The following is a 14,822-nucleotide window of genomic DNA, read 5'->3' on the forward strand; positions in this document are numbered from 1 at the left end:
TCACTCCGTGGGCAGCTCGTCCATATGCTGTACTACCTCAACTATATTGCCAAACATTCAGCACCTGCAGTCCAGAACAACTCACTCCCTGTCCAGGGTTTGACTAATTTGGAGCTCTAATTTTGGGGATTGCCATCACCACAGCAGGCTAACTACCATGGCCTGTTGTCTACAAACCAAACTCTACAGAGCCCCCCAAATCGGAAAGAAAGGCTATCAAGGCCCAATGACATTAAACAACATGGTAAGCTAAACATGATAGGAGAAAAACATGTTCCTGCCACAACAGAGGTAGTATTCCTAGAGGAAGTTCCAGGTAGAAGTTGTCCCCCCCTCCCACTAAATGCTAACCTTAACAGGAGAGGAGGCATGCAGAGGAGAGGAGAGGTGGAGAGGAGAGTTAGGGCTCTATTCAATCTGTATTGCTGAAGCAGGACCAATTGCATGATTTAAAATGTAAAGGTAATTTCCTATTGCGCCGACATGAATGCAGTCTCCGCCAATGCGGGAAAATTGCCTTTAAATTTAAATCGTTCTGTAACACTGAACTTCCATAATACGGATTGAATAGAGACCTTAAGCGAGTCAGAGATAGTCTCAGAGAGTCAGAGGCAAAGAGAATCAGAGAGCGGCAGAGGGAGGCCTAGAGGTTCTGATCGTACCTTGAGGCTGGTGCAGGAGGAGCGCTGCGCCCTCGTCGAGGAGCTGCCTCCGTTCTCTGTCGTCCCTCTCTCCTTGGCCGCCGGCTCCATCCTGCACAGATGGCTCACGTTTTCCTTGGGCAGAGTTACCCTTATGGAATTTCTTGGCATTGATGCATGCAACCCTGCAAATAGATGATTCAAGCATGTGACCCAGATCTCTTCCTATCCAGAAAATAAGTGTGTTTGTAGCAGCATTGCTCCAGTCCGAAGGCTAGGAAGGCCAACGAATTCAATTTGATTTTAAGATTTTTTTGGATTGCAGTCCACGGGAAATAAATAACAGTATTTTATTAGAAAAACAAATGGTTTTAGTAGCATATCATAGATTAAGAATATAGACTGAGATTTGACACACTTTGGGCAACAACAAAAAAATAAAATCAAAGGGGAGATGACACTCAACTACTGCCTAAATCCCAGAATCTTGCTCCTACTTGCTTGCTCCTACTTTCAACCAAAGAGCCTTGGACATGAGAGTACCAAGTGATCTAGATGCAACCTGTCCAGAGCACCCACCCAACTCTCTCTCTCACACACATTCTCTTTCTCTCATCCCTCTCCCCCTGTCTCTCTCTTGCACTCTTCCCTCCTTCCCTGTCTCTCAGGCAGCCTACCACCTTATGAATAGTAAATAGCTTCCCCTCATCCACTCAAATGATCCAATCAAGATAGAAATATGCTGGGGTTCAAGTTTTGGCCCTGCAGTGTAACCATCAGGACAAATTGTATATATATATCTACATACACACACACAAATGTATGTGGACACCCCTTCAAATTAGTGGATTTGGCTATTTCAGCCACACCCGTTGCTGACAGGTGTATAACAACGAGCACACCGCCATGCAATCTCCATAGACAAACAGTGGCAGTAGAATAGCCTTACTGAAGAGATCAGTGACTTTCAACATGGCACAGTCATGGGAAGGTAAGTCAGTTCGTCAAATGTCTGCCCTGCTAGGGCTACCCTGGTCAACTGTAAGTGCCGTTAATGTGAAGTGGAAACGTCTAGGAGCAACATCAACTCAGCTGCGAAGTGATAGGCCACAAAAGCTCACAGCGTGTAAAAATCGTCTGTCCTCAGTTGCTACACTCACTACAGAGTTCCAAACTGCCCCTGGAAGCAATGTCAGCACAATAACTGTTCGTCGGGAGCTTCATGAAATGGGTTTCCATGGCCGAGCAGCCGCACACAAGATCAACCATGTGCAATGCCAAGTGTCGGCTGGAGTTATGTTAAGCTCGCCGCCATTGGACTCTGGAGCAGTGGAAACGTGTTCTCTGGAGTGATGAATAATACTTAACCATCTGGCAGTCCAACGGATGAATCTGGGTTTGGCAGATGCCAGGAGAACATTACCTGCCCAAATGCATAGTGCCAACTGTAAAGCTTGGTAGAAGAGGAACAATGGTCTGGGGCTGTGTTTATGGTTTGGGCTAGGCCCCTTAGAATCATTCTAGATGATTCTGTGTTTCCAACTTTGTGGCAACAGTTTGGAGAAGGCCCTTTCCTGTTTCAGCATGACATTGCCCCCGTGCACAAAGTGAGGTCCATACAGAAATGGTTTGTTTAGATCAGTGTTGAACAACTTAACTGGCCTGCACAAAGCCTGTTAAGTTGCCACAAACCTCAACCCCATCGAACACATTTGGGATGAATTGGGTCACCGACTGCGAGCCAGGCCTAATCGCCCAATTTCAGTGGCCAACCTCACTAATGATCTTGTGGCTGAATGGAAGCAAGTCTCCGCAGCACTGTTCTAGTGGAAAGCCTTGCCAGAAGAGTGCAGGCTGTTATAGCAGCAAAGGGGGGACCAACTCCATATTAATGCCCATGATCTTTTTTATATATTTGACAAGCTGGTGCCCACATACTTTTGGTCATCCACTCTGATTTATATCCATTTATGTGTCAGGTCAAAGGGCACTTGAATGTTTATTGGTCAGTACCTGCCATGTTGTTTGAGATGCAGCCTAGAAAAACATGCGTTGTGAGACCTTGGCCAATAGATGCCATGTGTCAAGGCAGCAGCTACTCTTCCTGGGGTCCGGCAAACTTAAGGCACTTATACAATTTTAAAAACATTACAATACAGAATTCACAACACACTAAGTGGTTGCCCTCAGGCCCATATTCCACTACCAGATATCTACAACAGAAAATCCATGTGTAGGTGAGTATAGTGCGTGTGTTATCATGTGTGTGTGTATGCATGTGTCTGTGCCTATGTTTGTGTTGCTTCAGGCCCCGCTGTTCCATAAGGTGTATTTTTACCTGCTTTTTAAATCTGATTCTACTGCTTGCATCAGTTACCTGATGTGGAATAGAGTTCTATGTAGTCATGGCTATATGTAGTACTGTGCGCCTCCCATAGTCTGTTCTGGACTTCGGGATTGTGAAGAGAACTCGGGTGGAACGTATTTTGGGGTATGCATGGGTATTTTAAACAGACAGCTCGGTAAATTCAGCTTGTTAACACCTCTCTGCGCACGGTACCCACTAGCGGCCTGAAATTCCACAACATACGTTGATCGCTACATAAATAGTCATATTAAACATTCATGAAAATACAAGTGTCTCACATGTATCGAAAGCCTAGAATCTTGCTAATCCAACTGCGTTGTCAGATTTAAAAAATAATTTACTGTGAAAGAATACAATGCGATTATCTGAGCATAGAGCCCCATAAAAAAACTATTTTAACCAGCACAGGCGTAACAATCACAAACGGCATTAAAATAAATTGTTTACCTTTGACGATCTTCATCTGTTTGCAATCCCAATGCTCATTGTTACACAATGAATGATCTTTTGTTTGATAAAATCCGTTTTTATAGCCTAACAGGAAACATTTTGTGAACCGCTTGTGTCGTGAATTCCGTCTCATTCCATTTTCGACGACACATTCCAGGTAAATAACCCACACAGAATGTGACTTTTCCAGTCACGTTTGGTTTCACTGCAATCAACTGGTTTCTTTGTAAGACAATCAAATGTGATGGGCCATTTTGCGGGATGTATTGACTGAAAGAAACCGATTTGAAGACAACAAGTCATGACATCATTGTGCACCAATGATTTGCCCGCTGTTTCGTTGATTGACTGTTTTTTAACCCAATGATCACTGATCGTCTTGAAATCTAGCTGGGTAGATAGCCAATGAGCTGAGCTTAACGGCAATACGCCATGTTTATGTTTTGCAAGACCAACCCATGTAGTAAACTTCAGCGTAAAATGAGTCAATCGCTATTGAAGTTTCATACCGGAAAGAGCTACGCATATTACGCACTGCATTGTTTGGTGAACGTGCAGATTCAGCTGTTTATATATCAATCATTATGGCGACTAAGTCAAGGAAAGCTAAATCTAAGTCTAGATATACAGATGTACACACAATTTTAGAAAAAATTGTTTGGGAGGTGAGACAGAGATTGTTGTAGGACGCTTCATTTTGCGATTGTGGAGGAATATTTTTTGAACCGGAGAGGACATCGTTTTGGACTGGTAAGTTCTTATCATGCTTATTTGAAATTAATAATATAAAATATTATTTGTGATTTTTTTTTCAAATTTAGAAGCAATATTTAAACATGTAATGTCATGAAATGTGAGATGCGTGTGTCTGCCGCCCCACCCCAACCCACATGAAATAGCCTATTTGAGGCTGTTGAGGAGAGGGCAGGACCACATCAATGGCCAAAGTGAAATGGAGACAGTAGATCTAGCTGGTCTGTCAAAATATAATAGAAACAGTAGATCTAGCTGAAATGTCATAATATAAAAGAGACAGTAGATCTAGCAGGTAATAATAATATAATAATATATTCAACCTAATATATTCAACCTTCAACTCTCTATATACAGTTCCTTGCGAAGGTATTCGGCCCCCTTGAACTTTGCGACCTTTTGCCACATTTCAGGCTTCAAACATAAAGATATAAAACTGTATTTTTTTGTGAAGAATCAACAACAAGTGGGACACAATCATGAAGTGGAACGACATTTATTGGATTTTTCAAACTTTTTTAACATCTCAAAAACTGAAAAATTGGGCTTGCAAAATTATTCAGCCCCCTTAAGATAATACTTTGTTGCGCCACCTTATGCTGCGATTACAGCTGTAAGTCGCTTGGGGTATGTCTCTATCAGTTTTGCACATCGAGAGACTGAAATTTTCCCATTCCTCCTTGCAAAACAGCTCGAGCTCAGTGAGGTTGGATGGAGAGCATTTGTGAACAGCAGTTTTCAGTTCTTTCCACAGATTCTCGATTGGATTCAGGTCTGGACTTTATGTTTTGGATCATTGTCTTGTTGGAAGACAAATCTCCGTCCCAGTCTCAGGTCTTTTGCAGACTCCATCAGGTTTTCTTCCAGAATGGTCCTGTATTTGGCTCCATCCATCTTCCCATCAATTTTAACCATCTTCCCTGTCCCTGCTGAAGAAAAGCAGGCCCAAACCATGATGCTGCCACCACCATGTTTGACAGTGGGGATGGTGTGTTCAGGGTGATGAGCTGTGTTGCTTTTACGCCAAACATAACGTTTTGCATTGTTGCCAAAAAGTTCAATTTTGGTTTCATCTGACCAGAGCACCTTCTTCCACATGTTTGGTGTGTCTCCCAGGTGGCTTGTGGCAAACTTTAAACGACACTTTTTATGGATATCTTTAAGAAATGGCTTTCTTCTTGCCACTCTTCCATAAAGGCCAGATTTGTGCAATATACGACTGATTGTTGTCCTATGGACAGAGTCTCCCACCTCAGCTGTAGATCTCTGCAGTTCATCCAGAGTGATCATGGGCCTCTTGGCTGCATCTCTGATCAGTCTTCTCCTTGTATGAGCTGAAAGTTTAGAGGGATGGCCAGGTCTTGGTAGATTTGCAGTGGTCTGATACTCCCTCCATTTCAATATTATCGCTTGCACAGTGCTCCTTGGGATGTTAAAAGCTTGGGAAATCTTTTTGTATCCAAATCCGGCTTTAAACTTCTTCACAACAGTATCTCAGACCTGCCTGGTGTGTTCCTTGTTCTTCATGATGCTCTCTGCGCTTTTAACAGACCTCTGAGACTATCACAGTGCAGGTGCATTTATACAGAGACTTGATTACACACAGGTGGATTGTATTTATCATCATTAGTCATTTAGGTCAACATTGGATCATTCAGAGATCCTCACTGAACTTCTGGAGAGAGTTTGCTGCACTGAAAGTTAAAGGGGCTGAATAATTTTGCACGCCCAATTTTTCAGTTTTTGATTTGTTAAAAAGGTTTGAAATATCCAATAAATGTCGTTCCACTTCATGATTGTGTCCCACTTGTTGTTGATACTTCACAAAAAAAATACAGTTTCATATCTTTATGTTTGAAGCCTGAAATGTGGCAAAAGGTCGCAAAGTTCAAGGGGGCCGAATACTTTCGCAAGGCACTGTATATCTGTTTATTATACCTGTCGATACAGGGCTCATATGTGAAACTATTCTAACTGAACATTTTCTTTCACAGTGACACTGACTCCGAATGGGAGTCTTATCCGGTGTCCTGTGTGAATTTAAGTATGCTCTCTCTAATTCTCTCTTTCTCTCTCTCTGAGGACCTGAGCCCTAGGACCATGCGTCAGGACTACCTGGCATGATGACTTGCTCTCCCCAGTCCACCTGGCCATGCCGCTGTTCCAGTTTCAACTGTTCTGCCCGCGGCTATGGAACCCTAAACTGTTCATTTTTACTCTTGAGGTGCTGTCCTGTTGCACCCTCTACAACCACTGTGATCTCCACCCGGCACAGTCAGAAGAGGAATGGCCACCCCTCATAGCCTGGTTCCACTCTAGGTTTCTTCCTAGGATTTTGCCTTTCTAGGGAGTTTTTCCTAGCCACAGTGCTTCTACACCTGCATTGCTTGCTGTTTGGGGTTTTAGGCTGGGGCTATATAAATAGATTTGATTTGATAGACGACTGAGGGTCTTCCAAATATTGAAAGTGTGTAAATAGTTACCCATGTTATTTTGTAAATGTATATATATTTTTTTATTTTATTTTATTATTATTTGTTGTTTTTCTCTCAATTGTTTTTTTTGGGGGGGGGATGTGTTAGAACACCATTTTGGTATTTTGTATATAGTTATTTGTTTCAAAATGTATACCTTCACCAATTTGGCCACTTGGGTACATTTGGGTTACTTGTGTGTGACACCTGGATGACTTCATGATAAATGTCATGTAGCACACTCATTTTGGAAGTTATCATTCTGAAACTTTGCACAAGTACTGTTGACCTCCTATATTTTTCACTGAAATTGTCCACATCATCCTATCTGGATGTTTGTTTTATATTGTTCATTTTAAATATGATACAAAAATAAATACAAAACATGTTTTTTAGTTGTTTTATCTAAACCAGATCTATTGTGTTATATTCTCCTACATTCAATTCACATGAACACAAACTTCAGAGTGTTTTCTTTCAAATGGTACCAAGAATATGCATATCCTTGGCTCTGTGACTGAGCTACAGGCTGTTAGATTTGGGTATGTCTTCAGGTGGAAATTGCACAAAGGGGGGATCTGTAAGAGGTTTTAACACCTCTTACAATAACATGTAATGAGGAAGTCAATCTCTTCCACTTTGAGCCATGAGAGATTGACATGCATGTCATTAATGTTAGGTCTCTATGTACTTTTTTAAGGGCCAGCCGTGCTGCCCTGTTCTGAGCCAACTGCAATTTTCCCAAGTCACTCTTTTTGTGGCACCTGACCAGACGACTGAACAGTAGTCCAGGTGCGGCAAAACTAGGGCCTGTAGGACCTGCCTTGTTGATAGTGTTGTTAAGAAGGCAGAGCAGCACTTAATTATGGACAGACTTCTCTCCATCTTAGCTACTTTTGCATCAATATGTTTTGACCATGACAGTCACCTCAACTTGCTCAATTTCCACAGTATTCATTACGAGATGTAGTTGAGGTTTAGGGTTTAGTCAAGGATTTGTCCCAAATACAATGCTTTTAGTTTTGTAAATATTTAGGACTAACTTATTCCTTGTTACCCATTCCAAAACTAAGTGCGCTCTTTGTTAAATGTTGCAGTAATTTCAGTCGCTGTAGTAGCTGACGTGTATAGTGTTGAGTCATCCGCATACATAGACACACTGGCCTTACTCAAAGCCAGTGGCATGTCGTTAGTAAATATTGAAAAAAGCAAGGGGCCTAAACAGCTACCCTGGGGAATTCCTGCTTCTACCTGGATTATGTTTGCGAGGCTTCCATTAAAGAACACCCACTGTGTTATGGTAGACAGGTTATCCACATTATAGCAGGGGGTGTAAAGCCATAACACACGTTTTTCCAGCAGCAGAGGGGGTCAGGGAGTGTTTAACGTCTTACTCCAGTGGTTCCCAAACTCGGTCCACGTTTTGGTTTTTGCACTGACACCACACAGCTCAGGGTCCTGAGGACTGAGTTTGGGAAATCCTGTCATACTTCGGCTACGGAGAGCGTGATTACACAGTCATCTGGAACAACTGGTGTGGTCATGCATTGTTCCGTGTTGCTTGCCTCAAAGCGAGCATAGAAGGCATTTAGCTCGTCTGGTAGGCTAGGGTCACTGGGCAGCACTGGGTTTCCCTTTCTAATCTGTGATAGTTTGCAAGCTTTTGCAAGCTTTGCAACTTTGCAACTTCGGCAGCAGAGCCAGTGTAGTAATATTCGATCTTAGTCCTGCATTGACATACTGGTAGAAATTAGGTAAAACCGGATATCTGTTTTCCTGCATTAAGAAACACCACCTCTGGATAAGCATTTTCTTGTTTGCTTATGGCCTTATTGTCACGGTTTTCTAATGGTGAAGGAGAGTCGGACCAAACTGCAGCGCGTATATTGTGATCCATGTTTATTTACACAACGTAACACGAATCCAAAACACAAACTCTACAAAACAATAAACGTAGTGAAAACCGGAAACAGCCTTAACTGGTGCAAACTAACACAGACTAAGGACATCAAGACACTCAGGACAATCACCCACAATACAACCAAAGAATATGGCTGCCTAAATATGGTTCCCAATCAGAGACAACGATAAACACCTGCCTCTGATTGAGAACCAGAGCTGATTGAGAACTAGACTAACCTAGAACACCACACTATCTACACACCACATACAAAAACCCATGTCACACCCTGGCCTGACCAAATACATGAAGAAAAACACAAAATACTACGACCAGGGCGTGACAGAACCCCCCCCCCCCTAAGGTGCGGACTCCCGAACGCACCTCAAATCAATAGGGAGGGTCCGGGTGGGCGTCTGTCCATGGTGGCGGCTCCGGCGGGGGACGTGGACCCCACTTCACAATGGTCTTAGTCCGCCTTATTGTCCGCCTCCATGGCTTTCTCACCATGGCCACCCTTATCAATGACCCCACTGGACAGAGGGGCAGAAGCTCTGGACAGAGGGGCAGAAGCTCAGGAGTGAAAAGAAGCTCAGGACAGAGGGGCAGCAGCGCCGGACAGGCGGGAGACTCCGGCAGCAGCGCCGGACAGGCGGGAGACTCCGGCAGCAGCGCCGGACAGGCGGGACCATCTGCAGGGAGGAGACAGAGAGACAGCCTGGTGCGTGGGGCTGCCACAGGAAACACCAGGCTGGGGAGACCTTCAGGAGGCTTGGTGTTAGGAGAAGGCACCTGAAGGATCGGGCTGTGAGGAGCACTGGAGCTCTGGTAAGCAACCTGGCACCACTTCCCCAGGCTGGACAACTACTCTAGCCCGGACCCTCCAGAGCGCAGGCACAGGTTGAACCGGGCTGTGGGTAAGCACGGAGATCTAGTGCTTACTACACGCACCTCTCCCTTAGGCTCCACTCCCACATTTGCCCGGCACGAGCGGAGCGCAGGCAGAGGATGCACTGCACCCTCCCAGCGCCCCGGAGACACAGCACGCAGAGCCGGCGCAGGATAACCTGGACCAAAACTGAGTACCGGCGACCAGACCCGCTGAGCAGGCACCATACGCCCTGGCTCAATGCCCACACTCGCAAGGCACTTTCGGGGGGCTGCCCTATAGTGCACCGGGCTATGGGCACGCACTGGCGACACCGTGCGCTTAACCGCACGGTGCCTGACCAGAAATGCGCTGCTTATAATAAGCACGAGGCGTGAGCTCAGGTCTGCTACCTGGCTTAGTACCACACCTCGTCTGCCCCCCCCAAAATTTTTTTGGGGGCTGCCTCTCGTACCTGTCGCACTGCCGTGCTGCCTCCTCACATCGCCAGCTCCTCTCTCCGGCTGCCTCTGCTCTCCTAGCTGCCTCCACCTGTTCCCATGGAAGGCGATCCTTTCCCGCCAGGATCTCCTCCCAGGTGTAGCAACCCTTGCCGTCCAATACATCCTCCCATGTCCATTCCTCCTGTGATGCTGGCCGCTGTTGTTGCTGCTGCTGCTGCTGTCGTCGCTGCTGTTTACCACGCCGCTTGGTCCGAGTTGGGTGGGTGATTCTGTCACGGTTTTCTAATGGTGAAGGAGAGTCGGACCAAACTGCAGCGCGTATATTGTGATCCATGTTTATTTACACAACGTAACACGAATCCAAAACACAAACTCTACAAAACAATAAACGTAGTGAAAACCGAAAACAGCCTTAACTGGTGCAAACTAACACAGACTAAGGACATCAGGACAATCACCCACAATACAACCAAAGAATATGGCTGCCTAAATATGGTTCCCAATCAGAGACAACGATAAACACCTGCCTCTGATTGAGAACCACTTCAGACAGCCATAGACTAACCTAGAACACCCCACTAAGCTACAATCCCACTATCTACACACCACATACAAAAACCCATGTCACACCCTGGCCTGACCAAATACATGAAGAAAAACACAAAATACTACGACCAGGGCGTACACTTATACTGTATATTATCAATGTCTTTGTTCAGCCACGACTTGGTGAAACATAGGATATTACAGTTTTTGATGTCCTGTTGATAGGATAGTCTCAAATGGAGCTCATCCAGTTAATTCTCCAGTGATTGCACATTCGCCAGTTGAACGGCGGTAAAGGCAGATTATCCATTCCCTGACGCAGTCAGCTCTTCGATCTCTGTAACGGTGTCTCCTCTTCATACAATTGACAGGGATGTGGGCCTGTTCCGGGAAGAGCCGTACATAATTAGCTTCAGACTCATTAAAGAAACAAATCCTTGTCCAGTTCGAGGTGAGTAATCGCTGTTCTGATGTCCAAAACCTATTTATTTTGGGTCATAGGAAATGATGGTGGAAACATTATGTACTAAAAGTTAAAAACAGTGGGGAAAAAAACCCACACAAAATAGTACAATTGGTCAGGAGCCCATAAAACGTCAGCCATCCTCTCCGGCACCCATGTTAACTGATACCAGTTTTGACTTAAAGTGGTTTGACAATCTATGGCAATACTTGAAAATGGCTGTCGAGGAATGATCAACAACCAACTTGACAGAGCTTGAAGGATAAAAATAAAAAGGTGCAAATATTGTACAATCCAGGTGTGCAAAACTCTTAAGAGATTTACCAAGTAAAACTCACAGCTGTGATTGCTGCCAAAGGTGATTCTAACATGTATTGAACACATATGAAAGCAAGATTTGCGTTTTATTTTTTCACACATTTATTACAAATGTTAGACTTTTTCCACTTTGAAATTACTGAGTATTTGGTGTAGATCGTTGACAAAAAAAAAAAAAAAAAAAAAAAAAATGTAATCCCACAACAAAATGTGGAAAAAAAATCAAAGGGTGTTAATACTTTATGAAGGCACTGTACTTTTTGAATTGATGACTCACTTTAAACACAGAGTTAAATTGTTAAAGCGTTCTCATTCAGGGGCGCAACAAATATAGCCTCTTACAAAGCACACCTCAATATGTGTTAATGAGCCAAACGCTCTAACCACCAGTTAACCTGCTGCCCTATATATGGCAGGGCACTGTATTCTGTGGGGTGGAATTACAGTATCTTTCGAAACAGACATTCTCCGACAATGCGCCATTTCCGACAGTGTGCCGCACAGTTAAACATTTCCGAGTTTGTGTGTGTGTTGATAATACCTCAAATTACCGTATGAAATGTAGTTTTCTGTTACAGTGTAGGTAGGCAGATTCCTCACCTCAATTCACTGTGAATCTTTGATGCATACAAAGCATAAATTACATGATTTGTGATGGAGTACGAGTCATGAGTTTCCAAAAACACTTGAACTGCAAGTAGCCTAAATAAATACACGCTAACTAACATATAGTTGTCTTCGTGGTCGACCTATCTGACAGCTTCGGTCTATTCCAGCTGTGATGCTCAGCATAAGTAAAGCGTCACAACAAAAGCTATCAAACACTTGTGTAGGAGAAGAAGAAAAAATGTTGAGTCACTTACCAAGTCTACCACGAAACAATCGCCCTATATTTTCCAATGAGGTAACACAACAACCTATGACAAAAGCGCGTAATATTCCCGGTGGAAGAGAGTTTTGGACAGCGCAGAGTGCGCGGCAGATGTCTCGAGCTCAGGGGAAACTTCTCATATGGATGAAGAGCAGTAAAGCCACCGGCTATTAAAGGTCATAGAAGAAGGTATTTCTCAAAAGTTCTTCTTCCCGCCTCTTGTCTTCATCACAATTCCAATTATCTAAATATTTGACCTCAATCAGACAAGGTTTCCACAACATTCTCGCTAAGAAGTTAAATCTGTGTGCAACCCTAACGCTGCTTGTAGAAATTAGCTCACGCACGTGATAACACTTGAGAGGGAGAGAGGCTATGCGCACGGTAATGATGATATGTATCCTCCATCCAGAGTTGATTCGCTCGAACACAAAGCTTCTCGATGGACAAAAAGTAAAACAACCGTTTTTAATTTGTTAACCGTTATTATGTTGTGATTGAAAATAGGTAAAGTGATGGGAAAGTCATTCATCTTCAAAGGGGCGTTGTGGTGTTGGGCATGATGCTTCACCAAAACATGTTCTAAAATAATCCTATCTCATGCCAGACACAATTTAGCATGTGACGTCTGCAATGCACATTTGATGTCAGTGAGAGAAACAATAAGGCAAACAGATGTTATAGTGTATAGAATTGTCACATAACAAGGCATAATACAACATAACGATTCTACTTATATAAGGTAGCCGAGTCCATATTATAAACCGGGTGGTTCGAGCCCTGAATTGCTGACAGCCATGGTATATCTGACCTTATACCACGGGTATTTTTACTACTCTAATTATGTAGGTAACCAGTTTGTAATAACAATAAGGCACTCTGAGGTTTGTAGTATTTGGCCAATATACCACGGCTAAGGGCTGTATCCAGGCACTCCGCTTTGCGTCAGTGCATAAAGATCTGTGGTATATTAGCCATATACCACACCCCCTCTGGCCTTATTGATTAAATATAACACTTCCACTAATCACACACACACAGAGTTGGGTAGGTTACTTTCTAAATGTAATTCGTTACAATTACTAGTTACCTGTCCAAAATTGTCATTGATTTGCATTGGTCTTGTGCCACAAATACTAACAAGTTAGCATTTGAAAAAAAGTGTCCATACAAAACCGAAGCATGGGTTGCTGTCATACCTTGTCCCTAGACTGCTTACAGGTTAAGGAAACCAATATATCATTTTGTAATTTGGGTGAACAATCCCTTTAAAATTGAGATTTCTTAAAAAAGGGGGGATTTCTTAAAAAAGAAACATCACTTAATAGCAGGAACAGCACCAATCTGAGATGGTGGATTTCATGGCTTGCTGAAATGACATGGAACGACCCAGTAGCTTACAGGCAGCTCGGTGGCAAGTATAATCCTGTATTTAATATTACCATACACCTACTGTACTGTGATATAAATACAGTATCACAGCAAGTACTGTGTAATGACACAGTAAAATAGACTGTATTATACTGCAAAAAAAAAAAAAAGTAGATGCACCCATAATTTGAATTAATTAATGGACATTTATTGAGGGGAGGGGTTTATTTTTTTACAGTGTTTTACTGTAATTACAAGGTATTGGTGTAAACAGTTTGGCTGCAAGGTAAAGTGTTTACACATTACAGTATATTAACAAATATTTTGTGTTTTATATCACTTGCACTTCTTAATAACAAAGGCTTCCAAACTGGCATCTACACAGGGCAAAAACAGACCAAAAGGACATGGCAAAATACTCAAAATACCCCTCAAAATACTCATCCATTAAAGAGTTAACACTTGCTGCCACTTCAATCTGTCCCCTATACAAATTGAGGGGGCACTATAATCACATAGGAGTTAAATTGTTACAGCATTCTCACTTGTGTGTGCAACAAATATAGTGTATGTAGCCTCTTACAAGGCACTCCTCCAAATATGTTAATGAGCCAGAAACAACAATACCATGCACCTAGTGGTCAAAAGGTTTTTGGGGCTCCAAAGATACGGTACGGTACTGTATTCTGTGGGGTGGTATTACAGTACCATTCCAAATACAGCAATTCTTTCCCCTCCCACAACCTTTTCCCCCAATGCACCATAATGTACAGAATGCTGCAGTAAAACGTTTCAGAGTGTTTTACTGTTGATAATACTGTAATTACCATATAATTACAGTTATCCGTTACAAGTGACTTTAACTGATTACATTTTTTGTCATCAGATTCCCATGTAATCTGTTACTCCCCAACCCTGGACACACACACATCTTTGTTTTACTATCCTTGTGGGGACCAAAAAATGTATTCCCATGAAAATCTTATTTTCCCTAACCCACCCTAATTGTAACCCTTTCCCTAAACCTAACCCCTAACATGCTGGCTAAACTGGCTGCCTTTGTGCATGAGCGTTGCAAAATAAATGTATACATACATGTTATTCAATCATTTCATCCAAATTGCTTGTCAACGGCATCTGTGTAGCGAGGTGTTAAGATCGAACGTGGTTCTATTTTAGACTCTTGACACGCTGCAAATCCCACCTCTCCTATCGACTCATTGGTTTTTATCAGCCTACTAACCCATGTGGGTGTCACGCCCTGGTCGAAGTATGTATGTTTGTCTTCATTTATTTGGTCAGGCCAGGGTGTGACATGGGTTATTGTGGTGCGTT

General features: G+C 43.1%; 1 protein-coding gene across 2 annotated transcripts in view; it reads right to left on the reverse strand.

Moving 5' to 3' along the window:
* Window positions 1-12,579, reverse strand: part of LOC118366239 (solute carrier organic anion transporter family member 1C1-like) — a 70,216-nt gene extending 57,637 nt beyond the window's left edge. For both annotated transcript variants that reach the window (XM_035748753.2, XM_035748752.2), the window contains exons 1-2: window positions 12,109-12,579; window positions 663-826 (exon numbers count right to left, since the gene is read on the reverse strand). In XM_035748753.2, the coding sequence (XP_035604646.1) occupies window positions 663-812 (150 nt within the window). In that variant the 5' untranslated portion in view covers window positions 813-826; window positions 12,109-12,579. The remainder of the gene's footprint in view (window positions 1-662; window positions 827-12,108) is intronic.
* Window positions 12,580-14,822: the final 2,243 nt, after the last annotated feature.

The sequence above is a fragment of the Oncorhynchus keta genome, chromosome 33 (assembly GCF_023373465.1).
Source record: "Oncorhynchus keta strain PuntledgeMale-10-30-2019 chromosome 33, Oket_V2, whole genome shotgun sequence".
Lineage (NCBI taxonomy): Eukaryota > Metazoa > Chordata > Actinopteri > Salmoniformes > Salmonidae > Oncorhynchus > Oncorhynchus keta.